The sequence below is a fragment of the Cupressus sempervirens genome, chromosome 1 (assembly GCF_028749045.1).
Source record: "Cupressus sempervirens isolate cs-2001-9-10 chromosome 1, ASM2874904v1, whole genome shotgun sequence".
In the NCBI taxonomy this organism is placed as follows: domain Eukaryota; kingdom Viridiplantae; phylum Streptophyta; class Pinopsida; order Cupressales; family Cupressaceae; genus Cupressus; species Cupressus sempervirens.
This window is the reverse complement of record NC_143118.1, coordinates 794,020,766-794,045,701: the sequence shown is the minus strand read 5'-3', so window position 1 is coordinate 794,045,701 and position 24,936 is coordinate 794,020,766. Positions and strand designations below refer to the sequence as shown.

Here is a 24,936-nt window from a genome sequence, read left to right as displayed (position 1 = left end):
CATCTACCCGTGGCTAGTGAAGACTTGATGGTCACGAAGAAGGAGGTAAAAGTTTTAATCACCGTTCATACATGAATCGACACCAAGTTCTGTCTGGGGAATGGAAGACAGAGCGTGGAGGTTGCGGCAGATAGGTCATGGTCAAAATGTTTGACCAAATGATAGTTTCTTTGGTTTGTTATTACATCTGCTCATAGTGAAGTTTTGGAAGACTGCTTTTGCGAAGAAGGGACTATATTGCAAAGACATATAAAACACAAGATATGAAGAACCGAGTGGTCAATTGTTCATTTTGATAGTTAGACAGTGAATCCCCTTACAGTGTCTCTTTTACCCATATTGAAGAAGCCCGATTTATGAACTGACACTTGAGATGATGAAGCCGAATAAATATATATATTCAGTTCATGGTGTCCAGCTACACAATGAAGATCATAATTTAGAAATCAAGTAGAATAGATTTATATGCACCCAAAATGGTTGGTTATACAATGATGGGGTAAATTATTGCTAGGCAAAGCCAAAAGACTGAAAAGGGAATTGGACAGGTGTCATCTGCATTAAAAAGAACATTTCTCAACATTTGGATTTAGTTATCTAAATTGAACCGAGCATATACACTTAAGGAGAAGTTTGATGGTTTTATTAAAAGAGTTTTAAAAACAATAATACTTCTTTAATAATAGGAATCAAACATGTATAATAAAAGATGAAGATAACATGTAATGGGAAGATCAAATATGATGAAATGTTGACAAGTCATGTGGATAGACCAAGAATCAGTTATAAACTGAATGGTTACTGAACCAAAGAAGCAAAGGAACCGAATGGTCATGGAAGAATCAACTAATCACTTGAGAAATTATTTATTGCAGATCCTTTTGAGGGTAACAGGTTCTTCTTTTTCTGCAGAAGGTAGGATTGCTGGAGTAGGGAGGAGAGCATTTTAATTTTTGTATTTTGGTTATGCGTAATAATCAATTTTTGAAACAGATTTGGCGGAGATTGTGAGCAAATGTAATCAAAGTGTTATGTTTGTTGTATTTAAAACAAGAAAGGTTTTGTTATGAATCAGAGTATTTAAGCATCACTTTTTCTGATTACTTTCAATCAGAGTATTGTCATAATCAGTTTTGAACACTTTCTTGCATTCTTAGCTAAATAGTGAATGGATGATAGATCAGAGTACTATCATTTGTTCCTATTGTAGGGATTAGTATGTTTAATCTCCATTTTCATTTCATGTCATTGCATTTGCATAATTAGTAACATCATTGCATTACCAATGTCGAGAAGTCATAGGAATTGTGGGTTCTTGGTATTGGCTAGGTTTAGGAACTAAAATCCGCCTGAGTCAGTTCTGTCTAGGGCTGGCTTGGTTTTCCTCTTCCGTTCTCGGGTTAAGAACGTACCCAATTAATTTAGGAACCAACAAATTCATTGAATATCATCTGATAAGGGAGTTGTACCTTTCAATTCAGAGGAAATCTATCAACCTGAAGATAGATTATCCAACTGTTGGTATTTGGTTGTTCTTTTAGATTTGGGCATTTGAAAGTTAAATTAAAAAGAACCAATCTGTTTACCAACAAGTTTCTAACTAACACACTAATCTAAAAACAGAGGACTCATGAAGGTTCCCAATTTGACACCATCCCGTTATGGAGTGCCAAGAGAACTTGTCACAGATCAAGGAGCTCAATTTACATCAAACTTGATCACTGAGGTTATGAAGGAGTACAACATAAGGCACCGTAAATCCAGTCCTTATCACACTTAAGCAAATGGGCAAGCAGAGGTTACTAATAGAAAACTTGAAGCCATTCTAACTAAAACAGTGCACATACACAAGAAGGATTGGACCAGCAAATCAACTAAAGTTGTTTGGGCATACTGGACCACATGGAAGACAAAGACTGGATTCACTCCATTTGAGCTTGTCTATGGTAAAGCAGCAATGTTGCCCATTGAATTTGAACATAAAACATTGTGCACTGCTTTAGAGTTGAACATCAGTCTTCTTGCAACACAACAAGAGAGACTCCTCCACTTGAATTTGCTGGATGAAATATGAAAAAGAGCTTTGGAAAGAACAGAAATTATTCAACAGCAGCGAAAGTAGTGGCATGGTGCACACATCAGGAATAAGCAATTCCAAGCAGGAGGCTAGGCTCTCCTCTATTATTCTTGCTTCAAAGATAATCGAAGGAAATTGCGAACTCAATGGTTAGGGCCTTATGAAATTCACCATGTATTTGACAATGGCATAGTGCAATTGACAACCATTGATCGTGTTAAGTTTAAATTACTTGTAAATGGCCATAGGCTGCATCTCTATCATAGGCCATAGACTAAAGAATAGTTCTTGCAGCAGTTCCAACCAACCAGTTCACCAACTCATATGAACACAGTTCCAGCAGCAGAAGGTGAAAACCTTCTTCCTGCAACCATACCATGATAGAATTTTAAAACCCTTCATAATAAAACCTCATTTAATATGAGGTCCATTCTTCCATTCAATTTTCTTTTTCTTCATTTCAACCCATCTCATTTCTCTATCTACCATCCACCCACACTCCACTTCACCCACACATTCTATTTTTCCAGCTTTCAATAAACAAATCCGTCAGCACCTTTTCTGCGGTCATCAAACTTCGCCACCTCATCAACTTGCATGCGGACGTACATTCTCAGATTTTCAGGTATAACAATTTTTTTAACTCTTTATTCATTTTTAGCATATAGGTTTCAAGATTTATATCTAATACTACATTATATATATCATAAAAGACAAGCCAGTTTCTCCTTCCCATGCCAAAATTTTTTAAGTGAGGACACTTGTCAAATTTTAGTGGGGGGCCGAGAAAGTGTAGTAATTTCCAAATGTCATCTCCACGTTATCCTAGTCATGTCTACATTAAAAGATGTACTTTGGCAGCAGTCTAATAGTTTTCATTTCATTAGTTTTTAAAATCTTTTTGTATTTGTTGTACCTTTTTATTGCGATTTTTGGGAAAAGATCTCCTGTATTGACATGATTGAAAGGACTAAGAGTTATTATGGGAACACCTCCAGTCAAAGCCTCAATGTCCTTCATCATTAATGTATCATTATTCTACATGCCGGAAACAAAGGAGTCTTGATTATGAGAAAGTGGTAACAACATACGACATTTTTCATTTTTCATAAAGATTAGTTTTGAAGTTCAGAGAAAGAGGGAATTTGCAGAGGTAAGAGGGGCAAAAATTTATCGCAATAGCAAGAGTGGAAGCCAAACATTTTAAAGATGGGGGGACAGCTAAAGAGGTATGAGCCAGTCATTCATAATGTTTTACTTGTGGACATTGAAGCAGTTCGGCGATTTCATGCTTGTGGATGGCTCGGTTACTTATTACAATTAACAAAATTCAATGAAAAAGTGGCAATGGAGTTCATGACGACATTTGATGAAGGGGAAGCCTCAGTTTGGAGATTTAAGTGTGGTTGCTACCAAGGAAAGGATAGCAGAGGTCACAGGATTACCGGCAATTGGGGAACATTATCCAAATGAACAAGATGCCAGGTCTTCAAGAGCACAGTTCACTCAACAAGGTGACCCTCAATTGGACATTACAAAACAAGGATGTAAGAGACTTTCTCTTCCACCTCCATATCCAGAGTTAGCAACCCACATTATCAGGTATTTAACCTATGAAGGTAGGTTTTCGAACTTGCATGCTCATCATTTTAAATTGCTTAGTTGCATAAGGCATAACATGCAAGTTAATGTCCCCAACTTTCTCTATAATATGTTGTGTATAAGTGCTAAGGAAACTCAAAAAGGAAAGGCAAATTTTGTTTCCCATCATGCCCTTATTAAGCTTCTAGTTGAAAGATTTCTTAGGGATTCCTCCCCTATTTCATGGGCAAAATTTGTTGAATCCAAGACCTTGCAACCACAAGCTAAACTTGTTCCTCAAAACTTAGGAAATGAGGAAGAGCCCACAAAACCAATTCAAAATCCAGCTGAAATGGAAAAAGAACCCTCTCCTAATAAGTCTACTAAGCCTAATTTAGAGGATGATATGCTGAGCTCTTCTAGGGTAAAGGCAAGTGTAAGGTTAGCCCTAACCTTGAAAAAGAAGTACAAAATCCCTCTAATAGGGTAACAAAAAGAAAGAGGTTTGTTCCTGCAGCAATTAATCATACAACTTCTACTCCAATCCTGCCTAAACCAAGACGGACCTGCAAAGTGGTTGAAGTTGAAGAGGTTACTGTGCGTAGAAGCCCTCGTATGCGAGGTTGAGTATCTCCAGCTTCTATTAAAAAACCAAATGCCCCAATTTCAAAGTCTCATACAGAGTCGATAGTTGAAAATGTCCCAGATGATTCTCCTATGCAATTGGAGCCCCAAAATGTAGAAATGCATGAAAATGAGCCTGTCAAGGAGACACCGCAAGAGAATCAAGAAATGTGCAAATCAAATCCTACTATTGTTCCAGAAAAAGTACCTAGCAATGATCAATGCCATCAGTCCCTGAATATTCCAATGTTTCTCTTATACCTTATAAATCTTCCTGGTACACCCAGCATTTCCAACAAGTTGTCGGAGAGCAAAAGATGAAATCTGAAACTCAAGAATTTTTGTCATCAACAATTCAATCAATATTGTTTGTTCTATACAATCATTTTATTTTTTAGAAAGCCTTGTGGAAGCAAGAGAGAGACCAGATGCAAAAGGCAATATTTGACAGAGATGGGGAAATTGAATCATTAAAGGAGCAACTAGAAAAACAGAAGCAACAAATGAATAAAGCTTTGAAGCTAGCTGATCAGGCTATGGCCTGTAGACCACCCCCAAGGGTGTATGCTATGTGTTTGAAAGAACAAGTTTATGTTATTCCAGTTGATGATGACAATGAGAAATATTGGTTGTGAATTTAAGAATGCTCGAGATTTTTATAATGTGTATCAAACTTTGCCCTCATGGCAAAAGAACTTGTTGTGTGAGCTCTATTTGCATAATTCCACAAGAAACAGAGTGGAATCCCCTACTTTACATAGGGGATGTTCACTTAAGAGCTCTAATGTCATGGATGCACCATGAAACAAATTATGATAGACAGTTGGATACCTATAGAGACCTTGAAAAGTCTGAACCACTGCCACTTCGGACTGAATCCCATAAGCCTTATGACGTCTTGAGAGATTGGTTTAGATTAACTTGTGGAAGTCCAAAACCAAAAATCAGAGAGAAAGTGTTTGAAGAAAGGGAAAAAGTTTACAGAGTATCAGACACTTCCTAATTTCACACAACAAAGAGCAATTGCAGGGCTTAGAAATAGATGGAGTCAACTGCTAGAATCTTTCAAGAAGGCTGAACCACACAGCCCTATTAATTTTGAGGCAGCAGTGAATAGAGTGGCTAAATATATGCAATTGGGAAGGCAAATCAGGAAAGAGTTATGGATGCCACTAACTCTCCAACCTCCTACCCTTCTCTGGCCCCTATATGAAAGCAATGCTACTAGGTTAGACCCATTAGTTGAAGAACACTTGGGTGAGCATTGGAGATGAACCAAAGGATATTTCTACACCTTCAGAAGTGGGAAACAAGGGAAGACAAGAGTGGGAGATTTCAAAGCAATAGCAAAGAAGTACAATGCTTGAGGACAAGCATTTGCATAGTGAGAGGCAGATGATGAGGCATATTAATGTCTCAAATTTAATATAGTTTTTATATAGTCTGAACTTACTCTTTGAGCCTTGTGAAAAACATTTCCAATAAATTTGTTTTAAATGTCTTGTGAACTTATGCTGAATGCAGCTATAACCTATTAAACTTATGGATAATGGATATGACATACATTGCTTAATATTATATATAAAGTGCAGTATTTCATATAAATATTTTAAGCTATGTTCTAATATTTGAATGAGAGTAGAAATGTTGTTGTGTATATGTGTTTGAATGTTTCTAATTTTCAGGAAATGGAGAAGTAGCACAAAGAGTGGTGAGCACCGTATTAAAGGAGTAATAAAGACCGGTCATAGCATAAGAAGCGCAGGTCAATTCCGAGTGATAAACCGCGTCTGCGAGAGGAGTTATTCCAGGAGACCTGACTTGTTACATTATCTGCGGACCATTATTTTGTTGCTCAATCAATGTTCTATGGTCATGGTTGACATTCCGCCTTTTTCTTCTGACAATGTTTGCTCACGGTTTTATGTTATGTTTGTAATAAGTTCCAATCCTCTATATATATATCAAAGTAAAAAGGAAAAGCTAGAGTTAGTTGGAAGGATTCTGAAGTTGTTTCTCTATTTTCTACAAATTATTCAGTCATGTAACAAAAGAAGAATTCTAATGAGAGAGTAATTTTGGACTATCTGTTGTGTTCTTAGTTAGTTGAAGCCAACCAAGGGGGCCCACTTCGGAAGTGGAATAGATTTAGGTAGAGTAGATTCATTTCTTGGACTTTCTTGTTTAAGATAGATTTACTATATTAGTCCTGTAGCATTGTTACTGTGAAGTTCCTACAGCACTTGTGGAAAACAATTATAGTGGATGTTTGAATTGTTAACTAGTTTGGGATTCCCTTTTCTATAGTTTCTGCAATTCTCTGTTGATAAGTCAAATGTGTTCACTATTCTATGTCAGTAGTATAGATTCCTTTCATGCAGTTTGCTTTCCTGCAGCATAGGTGTTAAGACACTTAAAGGAACTTAGTGCACATACTGTGCTGACCCATTTCAAGTCCTATGTCCCTAGGTTGACAATTCAAATGTATTTTCATAATGGAATAGATAGTTCTTAAAATGGATATAGTATCCTTGATAGAGGAATAGTGGTGTGATTATCTTGACCTATTATGGAAGTTTGCACACCTCGCCAAGCCCTCCTTTTATAGTGATTTGCCACTTGGAAACCATTTTTGGTTTTACAAAACCATGGGCAAAACAACCATGCTACATGTTACTCACTTATAATTTGTAACTCCAAAAACACCATTTTCGTCCATAATTTTGTCCTCTAGTTTAGACCCCCATAAAAGTCATATAATGAGTTGTTTACACTCTAAAAATAGCCCTTCTACATTGTTCTAAAGACTAGACACATTTTTAACAACTTATACACCTTTTTCCAACTCATAAACATGTGGAAAACTACCACAAAAAAATTCTAGAATTTTCTAAAACAATTCTAGAGTTTTCCAGAAAAAGCTTGCAAGGTTGAGACACAATTCTCAACAATATACTCTGCAAATGCAGATTTGAAGTTGCATGGATACACAGATTTTGACTAGGCTGACAATGTCACCAATAGAAAAAGCACCTCTGCTTGTTGCTTTAGTTTAGGCTCAACTACAATTTCCTAGTTCAGCGGGAAACAATCTTCAGTTGCACAAAGCTCTACATAAGTTGAATACATAGCAGCATGTATGGGTGCTCGGGAAGCAATCTGGCTACAAAAGCTTCTTACTAGTTTATTTGGAAAACCCTCAAAGCCCACTATCATTCACTTTGGCAACCAAAGTTGTATAAAGTCTTTGTTAATCCTATGTTTCATGACAAAAACAAAACATGTGGAGATCAAGTATCGCTATGTAAGAGACATGGAGGAGAGAAATGCCATTAAATTGAAATACAACAAGACTGAAGAACAAACAGAAAACATTCTCACCAAACCTCTCCCTAGAATCAAGTTTGAATACTTTAGAGGTAAAATTGGTACAATAGAAAATGAAGGCCTAACTAAGATGTAAACATTACTTGTTCTTGCAGACATACTAAAGTATTTATCTAATCTTGGTTTCATTGTACTTGTTATATGAATATCTTGGTGAGGTGACGATCTCTTGACGATAAGACACTTGTACATAGCTACCTTCATTGTGAGGTGACATTGATTTTTTTAAAATCCATCATGGTGGGAAGTGCATACAATGCCACCCATGGATATACCATAATGATAGATATCATAAACCCATTATGGAGGATAGTGCATACGGTAGTATCGGAGGACATAATGGTAAATGTCTTAAAAACCTTCATGGTGGATAGCACATATGGTGGTATCCGTAGACATGGCGTGAAGGTAGTTTTATAAACCCATCATGGTGGAGAGTGCATATGGCGCTACCCAAGAATATACCATAATGGTAGATATTGTAAATCCATTATGGAGGATAGCGCATACAACGATGTCTGAGGACATAATGGTATATATTTTAAAATTCTTCATGGTGGATAGCACATACAGTGTTATACGTGGAAATGCCATGAAGGTAGTTTTATAAACCCATCATGGTGGGAAGCGCATACAGGGCTGCCCAAGGATATATCATAATGGTAGATATTGTAAATCCATTATGGAGGATAGTGCATACTGCATACGATGATGTTCAAGGACATAATGATATATGTCTTAAAGTCCTTCATGATGGATAGCACATACTATGGTATCTAATGAGATGCCATGAAGGTAGTTTCTTATAATCCATTATGGTGGGTAACACATGTGGTGATACTTGACAACATGCCATAATGGTAGAAATCCTAAATACATTATGGTGGGTAATGCATGTGGTGTTAACCAACAACATGCCATAATGGTAGGTATTTTAAATCCTTTATGATGGATAGCACATATGGTGATATCCGATGGCATACCATTAAAGTAATTTATTCCCAATCCACTATGATGAATATTGCATAAGTTGATACCTAATAACATGTCTCCACCTAATATGAAAGTCTCCCTAGCTAAGGAGGGGGTGTTGAAAATTAGCATCAAGAGACCAACATATCTAACCTACAATAATGCCTTAAATAATACTTTGTATTATTTGAGACATTAAATTATTAATCTATTAATTTAAACTATTCTTCATGTAAGAGAATAATAAATTATTGATGTTATTAATCATCACATTAATCAAATGATATTATAAATTATCATATTAAACAAATGATATTAATTTGATTAATTAATTAATATTAGTAAAGTAGTGATTTCTATCACTACCTATAATAATGCAATGAAACATCCGTAATCTCCGACAGGTTGATTGGAAAGTCACATCGTCAGGTTAGATTTAACTGAAATGCCCATTACTGTCATTCACCCTATAAATCACGCTGACACAGATCGACGTTACTCCTGTATGTCAGATCGGTCCACTTTACTATCTACCCTATAGTTATTAATGTCTTCAAATCTGCTGAAGACAGTGAAAAAATATAATAGAAAAGAAATAAGTATAGCACAGCAGTATAATCATAAAGTATTAAATGGGACTGTGACTATAGTCTGAAACATTCGGAAGAGTATATATACAGTCAATATATATATATGACTGACATTATATATAAAGTTATAAACATTGAATTGTATATTATCATAGAGTTTAAACTATAATTGTTATTAATCTGATCAAATCTTAACACTTTTGGGGTAGTTTTGTTCTGAGAAGAAATGTGGGCTGAGTAGCACATGATGCTGATCCACTTCTATTTTTGTTTATGGTTACTCTATTCAGATTAGTGTGACCACCTTCAATCACATTGTTTTGTGTGTTTCTGTGAGAATTTTTCATGTTTGGCGTCCTTTGGATGAGTAATTGCATGGTTTCCTCATGTTGTTTCATCATTCCTTCATGTCTTTCTGCCATATGTTCCATAAACATATTCCACTCATAATGATTAGTCGTCTTGGTTGTACCACTAGTTTTCTTGTTTTGTTATAGTTCTCTCTCTCTCTCTCTCTCTCTCCCTTTGAGTCATTTGGATCCACTGCATTAACTGGATTTAGACATGCAGACTGGCAAGATTGTTGTGCTTGGATAACATTTGTAATGTCCCGTTCTTGAACATTTCAAAATTTTGACTTTTAAACAATAATTCTAACTGAAAAATGATACATGTATTTAACTTAATTAAAAATTATAATTTTATATTATATAAATTAGTGTTATCACTTTGGGACCAAAGTAACATTATAACTTCGTTCTTTGAAACTGAAATCGATCAATAAAATACAAGAGCAGTAATTAACCAATTAACTTTTCATGTTAATTGGAGCCTCAAAAGGGATCAGCACTTCAATGAACATTTTCTAGTACCCTTGGAAACAGAAATCCTGAAAAAGTACACAATCAAGGAATAACATTCCATATAAAAAGAAAATTGGTATATGAATTCAGTCAAGATAAAAATGATTCCTTTAATCAAAATTTTAAGTGCAAGGAAGCAAATGAAGTATTTTAAATTTAGCTATGTTTACTGAAGCATAAGTATCTCTATAGAGGATGGCCTTATGTATGCATTCCATTGACAGGGTAATATTTTCAACACTGGCTCCTCATGATACAAGTAATTGAAAATAATCCATTCCCTTAAGTATTCGAACTTGATTCATCATGTCCATAGATGCATAATATTAATACCAATTCAAGCTGATAAATAGATAATAATTTAATGTGGCAACGATATATTTCTAGCAAGATGCTTTTCATTATATGGGTAAGATATACGAATACTTGGATAACATAGAAATTGATGATATTTGTACTTACTACTGGCTGTAAATTCTCAGTAAACATAACTAATTATTTAAGTAATAACTAACTCATCTTAAAAGTAAAATCTAAATTGCAAGTGTATGATTAAAACTCTAAAGATGATACAAGGTATTTTTATTTCTATTCAGTTAATAAATCAGTCTTTATTCCAATACTTACCAACTAACGATGGATCTTAGCCCAAAGAAATTTTGCAGGTATCCATCCTTTATGTTCAGAAGCAAAGAATTGGAAATACGGGAAGATGGGAAAAATCCTCAAAACAAGTTATACTTAAGATCTAAATGTAAAGTTGTATATGTTGAATAAGTGAGAAATTTGTATTACTGAACTGATATATTTTGTAAGAGAGGAAATGCCTTCCCAAACTCCCCATGTAATACAGGGGCAATTGTACTAAGTAGACAAGACATTACCGTCCTAGGCTAGACCGGGGGTTTTCTTCCCCACTCTTTCCCCCCGGTGCCTGCACTTGAACGGGAACAAAAAAGACTACTCTAAAATTTAATTTAATAAATAAAATACGAGCAATTGCCTTTTACCCATAAAAAAAAGTGTTATCACTTTGACATAATTCCAATGTAACACAGGGACTCGTCCACCCCCCCCCCAACCCCCCTGGGGTCTTGGCATAACCAAGTGCGCCCACCACCATCTCGCCTCCAAGGGTTTCTACAAGCAATTTGTTGCAATTGCAACACTTGTGATAGAAAGGAGGTTTTTTGGCTACAGCAAAGGTCATTGTTACACACTCACACTACATATGCATATTTATGAATGTATGTACATGATTTTTTACTTTGTTTGATATCATGCTAATCATTGTAATCATCTTTATGATATTTTTGATATTCATATTGCATTTTTGTCATGTTCAAGTATTTTGTATTATAATTTATTAGTTCTTATAGTATTATACATATTTGATAACTAGCATTTCAAGTACTATACGTATAGTCTATTACAACACTCCCAGCCCCCCGTCACCCCCAATTTGAAGCCCTTTTTTCTCCATCGCCATCCCAATGTACTAACATCCCGACGTCCCCCAATGCCCATGTTACACTACATAATTCTGAAAATAGACTTTTCTTTATTTTCTTCTACAAGTCTCCTTTCTATTTCCTTGAATATTAGTCCTTGGTTTCCAAACAAATTGTGGATTCGCATCCACTGACTAGATAGAAGAAGGAATTTTCATCCTCATAGTCTCTAAGTTAGCTTGGAGGTTTTCATTCTCATTGGCTGTAATAATTACTTGCAAAATCATAATATTCATTCCCAATTGATGTACCTTTCTTAATGCAATGATCTCTTTATAACCTACTAGTGGTGTCACCACCTTTCATACCATCACTTCCCTTGGGAAACAAAATTTACCTTTCATTGAATCATATTGCTAGTGCTACGTTACCATATTGCTAGTGCTACTTTCATCATATTATTAACTGCATCAGCTTTTATGATGTGGGCACTACTTTATACTTTAATCACATAGTCAGTGATTTTAACATGCTGCAACACATGGCATTTTGGCGGGGACATGACATTGGTGTTTTAACATATCACTTTCGTGATAACACAAAACAACACAGTGGATGAGGAAATTCTTTTTTCAAACTTGCAAGAAAAGCTCCTTGATTTAGTATCTCCTAGATCTAATACAATGTACAAGCCTACACAATTTGTACTTTGAGGTTTTGCAAATAATTGAAACAAACTTGACCTATCTTTTTTTTACCAGAAATTTTATTCTTTTTACGACACAAAATTTCAACAATATTTAATGATATTTTTTTGCTTGATTAAAGCAGAATCATTAGAATCACATCAGCAATGGAATGGTTCAAAACATAACACTATATTATATTAAATGAAAGATAGGTAAATAATTAGAAACGTGTGAAGCTGCTTCAAAAGATGCAAGGTAGATAGTACACAAAATTAACACAGAACTGGTTTGATAATTATCCTTCTATTCAGAGGGTTACAATGTCTTGCCTTGATTCAAAGAAAGATTCCAGCAGCACAAACTTGCTTCTAATCTACTCGTGGACAAATACTTTTTAAACTTCCATTCTCTCATTAACTATGAGTGAATGTAGAAATTTTAATGATGTCCACAAGACCAGCAGTCTAAGGGACTAAGAGAAAACCAATTAATCTGCCTGCTGCAAATTCCATGTGGACCCTTTTATGGTGGATCCACATCAAAAAAAGTGTCTGTTTTGTGCAATTTTTTCTCTTCAAAAAGTTCATTCATGTTGTTCACCTATAAATTGTCATCTTATTGCCTGCAAATATCTTCATAAGTTGCACACTCTTTGATTAAATCACTGTTTCAACCACCCCTTTGTTGCAAAAGTTAGATGTTCTTTCCTCCCAAACCTCTTTGGGACTTTCTATCTAGCTGTTTTACAACTCAAATGGTGAGAGTTGGTCCTCAATCGGGCAATTAGGGCTTTGGACTTTCCTTTAATTGCGGATCCTAAATATTCTTTATCATCATGTTCCCATGTGGAGTTAAACTCTTTGACATAATATGATTGTTTTCTACCTGTCTAATTTGTCCACATGGCAGTCCTGAATTTCTCTAACACCCACTTTTTAATCTCAATGTTAGTGTTTGAGCACTCCTGGATATTTAAGTTTTGTTTGTTCAACCACTTTCTATTATGTTTCTTCCATGTTTATTTTTATACGGTCCAACTCATCTTCAACCACCATCTTAATGATGCTTATCTATATATCCCACTTTTTTTAAGTAGCTTAGCAAGCGAATATCCGTTGAGGCCTCAACCGGAAACAACTCGCCTCCACTAAAAGGATCTCATAAGGGACTATAGACTTGACCTTGAGGTTACTAGTAATAAGTTATAACAAGCTTTTGGATTATTTCTATTTAATGCCATTTGTGATTTGATACATTACTCCCCCAAACCTTACATCTGTAAAGAATAATCAGGACCACCATAAGACCAAAGAGACTCTCCCTAGTCTTCCAATCCCACAACTCATCTTTCCTGCATCTATTTTGGAGAAGGTAAAAGGCTTTTCATCCTCCCCGAATTCTTTTTGATCTGCATGTCTCCCAACTTAGTCTATGATGGAAATCAATTCCCAGATTTTTGTACTCATCCACCATCTCTAAAGAGCTGCCCTCATATAAATGTATGTTGCTGCTTTTTCTTTGTCAGAGAAAAGATCACGACTTTAGTCTTAGAGGTATTAACTTGCATCCCTACCTCATGACAAAAGAGCTCCAAATTTTTCAAGTGCTCTCTCAGACCATGAGCAGATTTAGCAATAAGAATAATGTCATCAGCATACAAAAGCAGGCTTGCCACATAACCTGCCAAATTTATGTCTTCTCCATTGGCCTTATTTAACCACTCTTCCAACTTAACAATGTAAAGACCAAACAAAGTAGGGGATAAAGGACACCCTTGTTTGACACCAATGTCACCCCCAAAGCATGCAGACATGCCCTCTTCAGTTCTAATTGTGGCTCTAACTTGTTCATACAGCTTGTAAACAGCAGCCCTATACTCTTAGGGACCTCCAAGTTTTCCATCCTAAGCCAAAGTTTATCCCCAAGAACAGTGTCAAAAGCTTCTTCCCCTTGTTTCTCCCATGCTTTTTCAGTGACATTTCTTAGAGTTATGCAATGATCAAAGGTAGAGTGTTTTGGTTTAAAGCCCACCTATCCCCTTGCTTTGTTCTCTTCTTTTTCTGACCAATCGTTGATTATACGCTCTAACATACTCCCAAAGAGTTTTCCAAGAAGGTGATTCACCATAATGGTACAATAATTGGAGGGGTTGCTGAGGTCACCACTCTTGTGGAGTGGTATAACAACACTAGTAGTCCACTCAATAGGAAACTGCCCTATGCGACCCTATTAAAGACATTCTTGATGTGCGGAGCCAAGAGCTCTACTCCCCACTTTAAAATTTCTGTCTGTAAACCATTAATATCCTAAGCTTTACCATTTGCCAGCCTCTTTATACCCAGTTGAATGCCTTCAATAGAAAATAGTTCCACAAGAGTATTAATCATAGGGGGGCTAACTTCCCCATTTGGCCTCTCTTACACCCCTTCGAAGCACTATGAACTAGGGGAATCAGCCTACTGCTGCTCAAGTGCTCATTCTCACTATTACTGTCCTTGGAATCAATGTTGTTTCTTATCATCTGGATCTGTTGTTCAAGAGAAGCACAAAATAGCTTTTGATTTTCCTGATTTACAAAAATTTTGCCAAGTTTATGACCTTTTGTATTAGTGCCTTGGTGCTGTTCAATTTTCCGTGCTCTTGCATTTACCCCATTTTGATAAAAAGAGGCATATGATCAGAATTTAACTCCATTGGACAACTTTCAATCCTGAAATCAAGATCTATATTCGCATACTTTTTCCTTTCTCCGTTTAGGTTGCACAAAGTGTACTTCTTATGACCAACACTTGATAATTTTGGCACTAAAGCTCCTGCTCTAAATAGGAACATGTGGGGAATTGAACAAACCAATCACCTCATTCAGAGTTGACTGATGGGGCACAGTTTAGAATGCAAACATGGTTTTGGCTGGTTAACTCTTGCATAATTTTCTTTGGATAGTTTACCTTCTTGAAGTATTCTGACGCTTCTCTAGAATGAATCTTATTTTATTCTTGGAAAAGTGCTTGCTTGCTCAAGGGAATGTACCAGGTATGATACCATATGAAAGGTCTTTATTTAAAATAAAGTGGTGAATAGAAGATGGATTGGATCGGTGATCAAGTGCCCCCAATCAACATAAACTTTTCCTTCACATATCAGATTTATGATGTAGGACATCCAGCTCTTGCCTCTTGCTGCCTTGTTACTCTATCCAGCATGCTAATCATATTTGAGCGGTCTCCCTTGAATTTCTTTCCGTACAGCAACTTGGGCCAAAAATCATATCTTTTATCTAGCACCGTTAACCACTCCTTGTTCAATTTTTTTTTAACACTTCGAGATATTATTTTCCCAATAAATTTCACATTCTTCAAGGTTGGCAATCTGGGCCTCTTCCTAGGGCTGCAGGCTAAAGGCTGTCTTTATGGAGTCCGCATCTTGGAAACACATGAACCTTTTATCAGAGGAACTATCTTCTTGTATTTCTATCATAGTAATGAGCTATCACAGGTCTAATGATTGAACAATGATAGGGAATGATGTTGCTTGAATTCTGATAGTTTCGGGCTAAGTTGTTACCAGCTCTACAGTTTCCCGTATCCAATCATGCAATGTTGATGTGCCCTATATTTATATTTTTAATACGAGTGCTGCTAGTCTTATGCTTTAAATGCAAATGTTTGATGGGATTTTCAGAGTCAAATGCTGAATATTTCACTTGTAGGACTGTGTTTTCTGTTTGATGGGATTTTACTTGTAGGACTCTGTTTTCTCCTTTTTGGTTAATAATTTAATCATACATGTAAGTTAAATTAAAACCCAAGAAACTATTGAATTGCATAACCACCCCATTCGCAGGTCTGTTTACTAGTTTATTTAATAATTACAAAATAGATGAAGGATAGATTAAGTCTGACCTTTATATTTGTTGATACACCTCTAGTCTTTTCTTACATTCAAATTATACTTCACTTCTGTAGATTGCAATTTCCAGGTACAAAAAAATTCGCTGCCATATCTGGGCGCTACCAAACTGAGTCTCAGGTCCCTACAGCGCCATGATTCCTTGTTTACTATGAAACCCTGTTGTAGAGGCTGAAGGCTATCCTTGTAAACCCACGATTCCTTTGAATACACAATTGCTCCCTTCTTACACTGTTGCAATTTATTTGTCAATTATCATCTAACAACTGTTGTAATGATGTCGACGAATTGCTCCCTTTTGAAGCTCACGTCTCCCTTTATACCTTTTCAAATAGAGCAACTGCTGGGAAGTGCTCGCTGTATGCAGCGGCTGACCTGTGAGGCGCCCAAACTTCTCATAAAACAAACGACTTCCTCCGTATTCTCGCCCTTCTTCTTCCATCGAAGTTTCTACCTTCAACAACGCCGACTGGTAATTCCCCAAACATGGAGCGGCTGCAATAGTTTGCAACTCAAAATGTGTTCGATGTAACTCATTCTTAAACCATGGCGTCCACATTCATATTGGTCACCAGCTTCATAAACTTCACAGATTTGAATGAAAGACCAAAAACGGGAAAAACTGAGAGTAAATGGCTTACCATTCAAATATATTATTTGTTTACAGATTTTTGAAGTGCAAGCTCGACGAAAATTCAGCATCGTTTCGATTCAACATCTTAATTTACACACATTCAACACAATTTTGAAATATGTTTAAATCAATGTTATATCGTTTACAGGTCCTCAATTGCAAGCTCCACAAAGATTTAGAAGTATCAAATCAATTCAACATCTTATTATTATTATTATTAGACGATCAACACCATTTTAATAATGTTTAAATCTTTGAATTATGTTTGAATCCATGAGTGCATGGCGATGTCTATGCCCGCAATCAAAACGGCAATTTTAAAATAAATTTAAATTCAAGATACGGTTTTAAAATGATTTTTAATTTAATTTTTAAATAAATTTAAATTCAAGATAATTTAATTTTTAAAATGAGCAAATTGTCAATTTGATGTCAGCATAGACATTGGTTTAGTGCATTGATTACGCAAAAATCTTTTTCTAAAGTTGAGTAACTCTTTGTGGTTGTTTTCCAAGTTTCTTAGTTGAATAGAATGTCAAAAAAATCTAAACAAAATGTTATTTTAAAAAAAAAATTGTTTATGGGTTACATAGAAAATTGGCATGAGCCTCTTGATGGTGTTCACAAGTAGGTTTTTTCCAAAATTTAGATAAAGTTATATAAAAAAAACCATTTTTGTGGGTGGATGGGATGTATAGATTGTTGGATGTATTAATAGATATTGTGGGTGTTATTTTTTTGTCTTGATTTTTTATTTTAAGATATTTTAAAGTTTCCTTTGGGTTATTATATAGATTTGATATTTGTGTTTTTGGATTGGTATATTTTAATTTTAATTTTTTTTTTCTATAAATGGCATGTTGGATGATAAGAAGGAGTTATTGTTGAGATGGTGATAATCTTGATTTATTGCAAGTATTATTGATGGAGTGCAATATAATATTGGAGATCCATACGATTTGGTATACGATTATGGTGATGTATTTTATTTATCGTTCTTTATACAATATATACAAGTGGAGGAATATTAAGAATAGATGGTGTGTGTCTTCATAACATGAAAAGTTTATTATGTTATTAAGATACATGCCTAGTTGTGGTACATCTGGGGAATGTGATTAGCCAAGTTTAATCACGTAATTAAATTCTTCATATTATGCAAGATGTATAATGTTTATTCCTAACACTCATCATTCCAACACATAAAAAATTATAAGCATCGTCATTTTCTTCCCTATGTGTTGTGTTAGTTTGTATATTCATCACTAAATGTATAATGAGGATAAGGGTTGTTTACTCGTATTTTGTTGCACATGGTTATATAGGACAAGTATGTTCAATTGTATAGAGTGCATAGCCTTGTGTCTCGAAAACAACACATATGCTTGTTATGACACTAATATAGAGCTACATTTTGTACAGGTGTTATTTGTATCAAGGTAACTATTGAGCACTTGTAATACGGTATAATTCAACATCCTAGAGAAACATTCTTAGTCTTATAAGATCAAAAATGAAAACAGCTAACACAATAAATAACTCATGCTCAACTTATTAAAATTTTGAGTTGTTAATTCTCAAAAAAACCAAATAGATATAGTATTTCAACTCAATTTCTTACTCTACACAAAAGTCAACAAATTGTCTTGTCCAACTCCACCATGTTATTGATTGGAAAAAACTATTTTTCTAAAGCTAATAATCCTTAGAGTTTTCTTTCTAAAGTTTTAAGTTGAACAAATGTCCAAACTTCAAATAAAAAATCAATGACAAAAAGACTTTAACTTTCCTTTGCACTCTTTTTAATACTCATTTTTCAGACTTTGAAGAATTTTTATTTTATTTATCATAACGTGGTATTTTTAATATTTGTATTTACTTTTGGTTTCACAATAAATTACTTTATAACAAAATTTTAATTTTTATAAAATTAATTATTTGAACATAAGTTATGAGAAAATAATTATTTAAAATAATTTTACTTATTTATTAAATATCTTTTTACCAACATCACAACCTTTTGTCTACAAGAATAAAATAGGTTAAAAGTATTCAATGGATAATTCTTGAGAAGGGGACATCACTTATAGGTAGAAGTCATTTTTTATTGGATCTTTGTGTCTGATAGATCTTTTCCATAACTTGATAATGTAGAATTATCCTTCTTACAATTATTAACCCAAAGACTAATAATTTGATTGAATGGAATCGCTAGTATAAAATGAAGATAAGTGATTTCATGTGTATGTTGCTAGTACAAATTGATATGAAAGAATTTGCAAGTACACATATAGGTATAGAATAAAATAATGATGATTTATTGATGAGGGCGTTCTAAAATAGATTTCATATTTGATATTATTTGAATAGAAAAAATAACTAAGCTATAGGTGGAGTCACTATAATAAAAGAATTTGCAAGTATGTAATTGCTACAATAGTTCAAAAAGTAAGGGTTTTACTTATGTCAAATTAATACATGGTAGATCTAAAACATGGTGATTTATAGGTGCAAATGTAGTATTGTTAGATGGGAACTGTAAAATTGTTGAAGAAACAAAAGAGTATTTGAAAAGTACTTGAGACCACTAAAAAGTGGTGGAGCTTTCTATGAAATGGTGTTGAAACTATGAACCCTAAGTTGTAATAGCCTTTCCAATTTTGCTCTTTAATAACAAAAATATTAAAAACAAAAGCTCCAATGTGATGCTTAGCAAGAAGCTTGAATTGTGTATGAATAATTAGTGATGCCTCATATGTTAATAGGAAAAATCCAAGACTTTATCCCCTTTATCTCACTCGTTCCATCTAACAAAGATGGACACTCACTTTTTCTTTCATTCAACATTGATCTCAATTAGTAAAAGCATTCTAGCTTAGTATTAAGTGGAACTTTTCATCACTTGGACCAAGTTATGAAACATAGAAGATTTGGAACTTAGTGGAGGCTTCTCTTCTTGACATCAAAAAGTGGAACTTGTGGAGGCTTCCACCATCAACATCAAGTTGTAAAAACTAGAAAAGTTGGCACTTAGTGGAAATTTCTACATTTGACACCTACCAAGTGGAAGTCATGGAATTTCTTAGCCATTGATGCATATTGTGAAAACTAGTAATATTGGCACTCAATGGACATTTCTCAAATTTATGCCACAAAATGAAATTGGTGAAGACCTTTGCAATTAACGTTGGCACTCAATTGAGCCTTTCAATCAACTCCACAATGGGACATGTTGAAGTTTTTCCATCAATACTAATTTTCAAGTGATCATCTCAAAACTTTGAATATCTTTTAAATTTATATAAATTCCAATTCCCATTGCCTTTCATCTTTTGGACTCCATTCACATGGAAAAACTTAAAACTCGTCAAGTAACTTTTTTACCTCGATGTCCACCACATCTTACCAATATAAATTAGCTTTCTAAATGTAGAAAGTTTTTATTTCACTTTTCACTCCTTAATTTGATACAAATAAAATTTAAAAATGTATTTTATAAATGAAAATAGATAGTTAGATCTTTGTTAGATGCTAAAATTGTTGAATTGAAATATAAAATATTTCGTAGTGGAAAAAAAAAAACTTATCTTACTATACTAGTTCAGATTTTCATATCATGTAAGCTTTTACTTGTGTGTATCTCTTCCTATCAAAGTCTCATTCTCTTCCCAACCTACTTGCACTTAAACCTTTTTAGAATTCAAATCTTCAATGATCAGCATTATACATAAACTTACATTGGAACAACCTATGCAATAACATCTAAATATCCAGATTTTTTAATCATGGGAAAGTTGATAGTTTGGTCACATTGATAACATGATAGAAAAGACTTAATTTTTTGTTGTATAAACATGATTGAAAGCAAAAACAAAACAAAATCTAGGGGCACCAAGATTTGTATCAACAATATTATTCAAGTAGTTATGAAGAAATAGGAAAGCCTAAGCCTAAGAGCGTATGATCAAAAGAAGACTTGATATTCAACAATTCATAGAACACTTTCATGGCCAAAATTCTTAAGGATAAGTGGGAAGTGGTTTTTCTTTCAATTTTCTACCGTCTTATCTTTAGCTTCTTTGTGTTTTTTTGACACTTCAAGTTTCTAATTTCTTTTGGGTTTTTTGCGCCATTGTTGTTTCTTTAGCTAAGATCTTCATGAGATGCTCTTTTGGTTTTTTTCTTGATGCTTATGTTTTTTTCATTATGTGATAATCACCAAATCTTCCATCTATATATGGAAAGATGTCTTAATTCAATGTTAAAGGATATGTAAAATCCTTATAAGAAATAATAAACTCTAACTTTGGACTTTCCATCTTTGAGTCCAGTGAATATAATTGTTCAAGTTCTATGGGTACTCAAGCATGTTTGCTTGTTGGCTTAAAGCTCCTTTGACTTGATAAATTTAGAAGATGACTTCTAGGCTCTATGGCTTTGAGCTTATTATGGTTGAGTACAATTATAATGATAAAAAATCTTATGGCTCATTTCTCCAAATTTGTAGATGTGGTCATTGATCTATAAGATATCCAAGAAAGTTTGAGTACAATCATAATGATTAAAAAGCTTATGGCTTCTAATATCTCAAAATCTTCAAATATCTAAGGAAGAGAAACCCAAAGTTGAAAAAGCATAGTAATGTAGAAGATGATGGTGATGGTGTGAATTTGTTCAAGGAATTTTAGGATTGCACAAATGATCATATGCAAAGTGGATAAGATCAAGTAAGTACATTTCATAAGTTTTCTATTATTTTGACGATGGATCACAAATTAGGTTGAAGACATTGATAGAGAACAAATCTTGCACAATTTAGTCAAAAACTACTTGAACAAATTATTATGACAAAAATTGAACAACTTTTTACAAGATTTATGTTGAATTTATTGTTCATAACTATGTTGTCAAAAATGAGAAACTGGAAACTAGAAATGATAAGAACAACATGATGAAAAATGAGAAACTAGAAACAATAAGGACAACGTGATGAAAAACAAAATTTTAAGAAATTATGTAAAATAAACGTATGTGTGTATATATATATTCATTATATTTTTAAAATTTTATAACAAAATATAATAAATATAAAGATAAGAATGTTATATTTTATCTGAGATCATTTCTAAAAATTTAACATTATATTAAAAATTAAAGAAATAAAGAAATTCTATCAATTTAAAATTGAATACAATAATAATAAATTTACTTTTAATAAATCATAAACATAAATATGAAAAAGGAAAAATACTGAAGTTGTTGACAATAAAAACTAAGCTCAACGCGGGCTGATGGGCTGATCTATATGGATCTGGAAATTTGAAATTTTAACTAAGCTCCCTCCATTTGTAAAATTTGAAATTTATAAGAAGAAAGTGCAGTTTTTAATTGAATAAATAACAGATATTACAAATGTTGACTACAAATTAAAGTCTAATTGACAAAACCAATACATGTAATTTATTCAAACTGCATCGAAACGGGTGTTAAGGTTCATATACACTTTAAACTGGTCATATATGTTGAATTTAGTCAAAAATTACATATACTGGCATTGAAAATACTCCATATATATTTAATTAATATACACGTTGAACTGCCCATATATATTGAATTTAGACTGAACTATCCATATGCTCATTGAAAATACTTAATTATTCAACTATAGTAAATTACTTATAGAACACATATTTGAACTATGTATTTAGACTCTATAATTTTTTTAATTTAAAATAAATGGTTTAAATAAAAAAACATTTCAAATAAAAACTATGATATTTTTAAGACAAGAGTTTACAACACAATGAACTTTTCATCTGCCAGGTCTTGAGTTCAAGTCTACTTAAGTTTAATAAATAATAATAATGACCACTTTTACCTTTATAAATTTTGAAAAAAACCTATGATATTTCGCTGAACTATATTCCATATATCAACTGATTAATACAGCTTGAGCTATGTTGATATATACATTTAATATATATACACTTAAAACTGCATAAGGATGGATACACACCCAGTATATATCTTGTAAGGTTGGCTTCCAATGTAGCCAGGGAAGGACTGAACCCATGCATCCTCTGGTGCTTCTTCAGTCGCCTGAAGTGAACCCACTAACAAAAGGCAAACAGCAATGCATAGAAATGCTTTCTCACAATACATTATTGCAGAAGATGTCTTTACAACTATAACATCACAAAGTTGCAGGCTGGTGTTCATATACTTGAATGATTCACAGCACTTTCTGGATAACTCAATTCAGTCAAGACAAACCCATTGAATTTTGTACCAATTCTCATGCTTTTATCTACTGCTATTTCATTGTATATTGACTGGCTGTTAGCACTGACCTCATGTTTTTTGTTGCGAGGGGAAATTCATTTCTCTCATCAAATTGTGTACAACTGGGTGTTAGGCATTGATTTTGATGTTTCTTTGTTGGGTAGGTAAAATTATCGATGTTTATCAATGGGCTTTTGGTGCACTGGTAAAATTGGATGGAAGGCGAATTATGTCTAGTTTTAATTTTTTTTTATGTTTGTCAAATATAGATTTTTGGTGTACTGGTGAAGTCGAAAGGTAAAATTATTTCTACTTGGATGTTTTATTTGTAGATGGACTCTTAGTGTACTGTTGAAAAATCGAATGGTTCTTAATGAATCTACTAAGACTTTCGATCGAAATAAAAATGAAGCAACAATTGTACTCGATCCATAAAATAGGTACCTCACAGTTCTTAACTCTTAACCGAAGAAATTCAATTGAAAAATAGTACTCTCCTATCAAATTACTTAAACGTGTGTTTTAGTATCCGCAGTAATTTGTACTGATAGAATTTCAGATGCTTTGGCACTATATGACGACGAACGTTAGATCTATATAATATAACGTTAAGAATGGTAGATATGTTTACCACAAATGTTAGATCTTGTGTTTGTTTGGGACTCTTATTTCTTGATCTGAATTATTATATTTTTAACTGCAGATCTTGCTGATAGCATTAAAATCCTTTAATTATGTTATTTGTGGCGCTCTTGGAATAAATTTGAAAGAAAGTCAATATCATTATATGACTGGTAGATTTGTTCTATAATTTTAGCTATGCTATTCGTTGAATGGCAGATAGATGGATGTGTTTTCGATGAGTGACTGAAAGAGATGTAGAGATCAGTCTGAGAACTGTGCTGTTAAAATATAGACGTTTTCTGTATCTAAGAAATTAAATATTGCAATATAGTTAAAAAAGGAATGATTGATTTACTTTGATCATTTTGAAATGAATATGTCAAAATCATTTTGGGTGAGTCATTCAACTTTACTAATAGACCGAGGGTCTATTGACAATTGTATAATTTGGAGATTATAAATAATTAGTTTTTTATTATTTTATTGATAATGTTCTATAAGTCCATAATATTGAAAGGTGATCTGTGGGTAATTTGGAAATTATTTTTGTGATTATATACTAGTTATTTAAATTTTAGTAGAACTTTTATTTTTATTTGAAATTCTTATTTATTTATAATTAAGGTTTGGAAGTGTGATTAATTGTTCAATGTGCTACATCACATTAGTGAGAGATGGATTTAAAATAGTTTTTTAAAATTGGTTAAAATGTTGAAATAGAATTCATATTAGATAAACTAAAAGAAATTGTTGATATTAGACAATTGCTTTTAATTTAAAATATAAACTATATGACTCATGGAGAAAATGAAAGGCAAAATCATTATATTGATTAATAGATTTAGTCATCAATTGAATGATAAGTAGATATAAAACAATTATATGTAGACACCCTCAAAAAGATCATCATTATATGACTAGTAGATTTGTTCTCATGGATTTAGTCATCACTTGAATAGTAGAAAACTATGCTATGAATGTTAGATAATGTGTTTGATGACAAATGATAGAGACTATTTGAGTTTTTATGGTTGTGGGACATTTGTTATTGAAAAAGACATATAGGTTTCTTGAAATATAAATTATGTGTGTCATTAGGAATGGCGGAGACTAGTTTGGGATTTTGAAAAAGAAGTGTGTTGTTAAAATAAGTATAAGAACAAACCCTTTTCTTATATAAAAAGGAAGACAATAAAGGTAAAGGACTGCTCACTTGCATTATTTTAAATGCATTTAGAGGCAAAGGACAATTA

The 24,936-nt window shown here is 33.5% G+C and overlaps 1 protein-coding gene and 1 long non-coding RNA gene across 3 annotated transcripts in view; both read right to left on the bottom strand.

Moving 5' to 3' along the window:
* Positions 1–23,568, bottom strand: part of LOC149580260 (serine carboxypeptidase 1-like) — a 94,799-nt gene extending 71,231 nt beyond the window's left edge. Inside the window, exon 1 of one of the 2 annotated variants that reach the window (XM_089790135.1) lies at positions 22,794–23,568. In XM_089790135.1, coding sequence (XP_089646261.1) covers positions 22,794–22,996 — 203 coding nt within the window. In that variant the 5' untranslated portion in view covers positions 22,997–23,568. The remainder of the gene's footprint in view (positions 1–22,793) is intronic. The other variant, XM_089790139.1, reaches the window with a different exon arrangement.
* Positions 16,165–16,988, bottom strand: LOC149580261 (uncharacterized). Its single transcript, XR_016353461.1, has 2 exons — positions 16,785–16,988; positions 16,165–16,638 (listed from the first exon to the last, which is right to left on the bottom strand). It is a non-coding gene; the product is annotated as an uncharacterized LOC149580261 (long non-coding RNA).
* Positions 23,569–24,936: the final 1,368 nt, after the last annotated feature.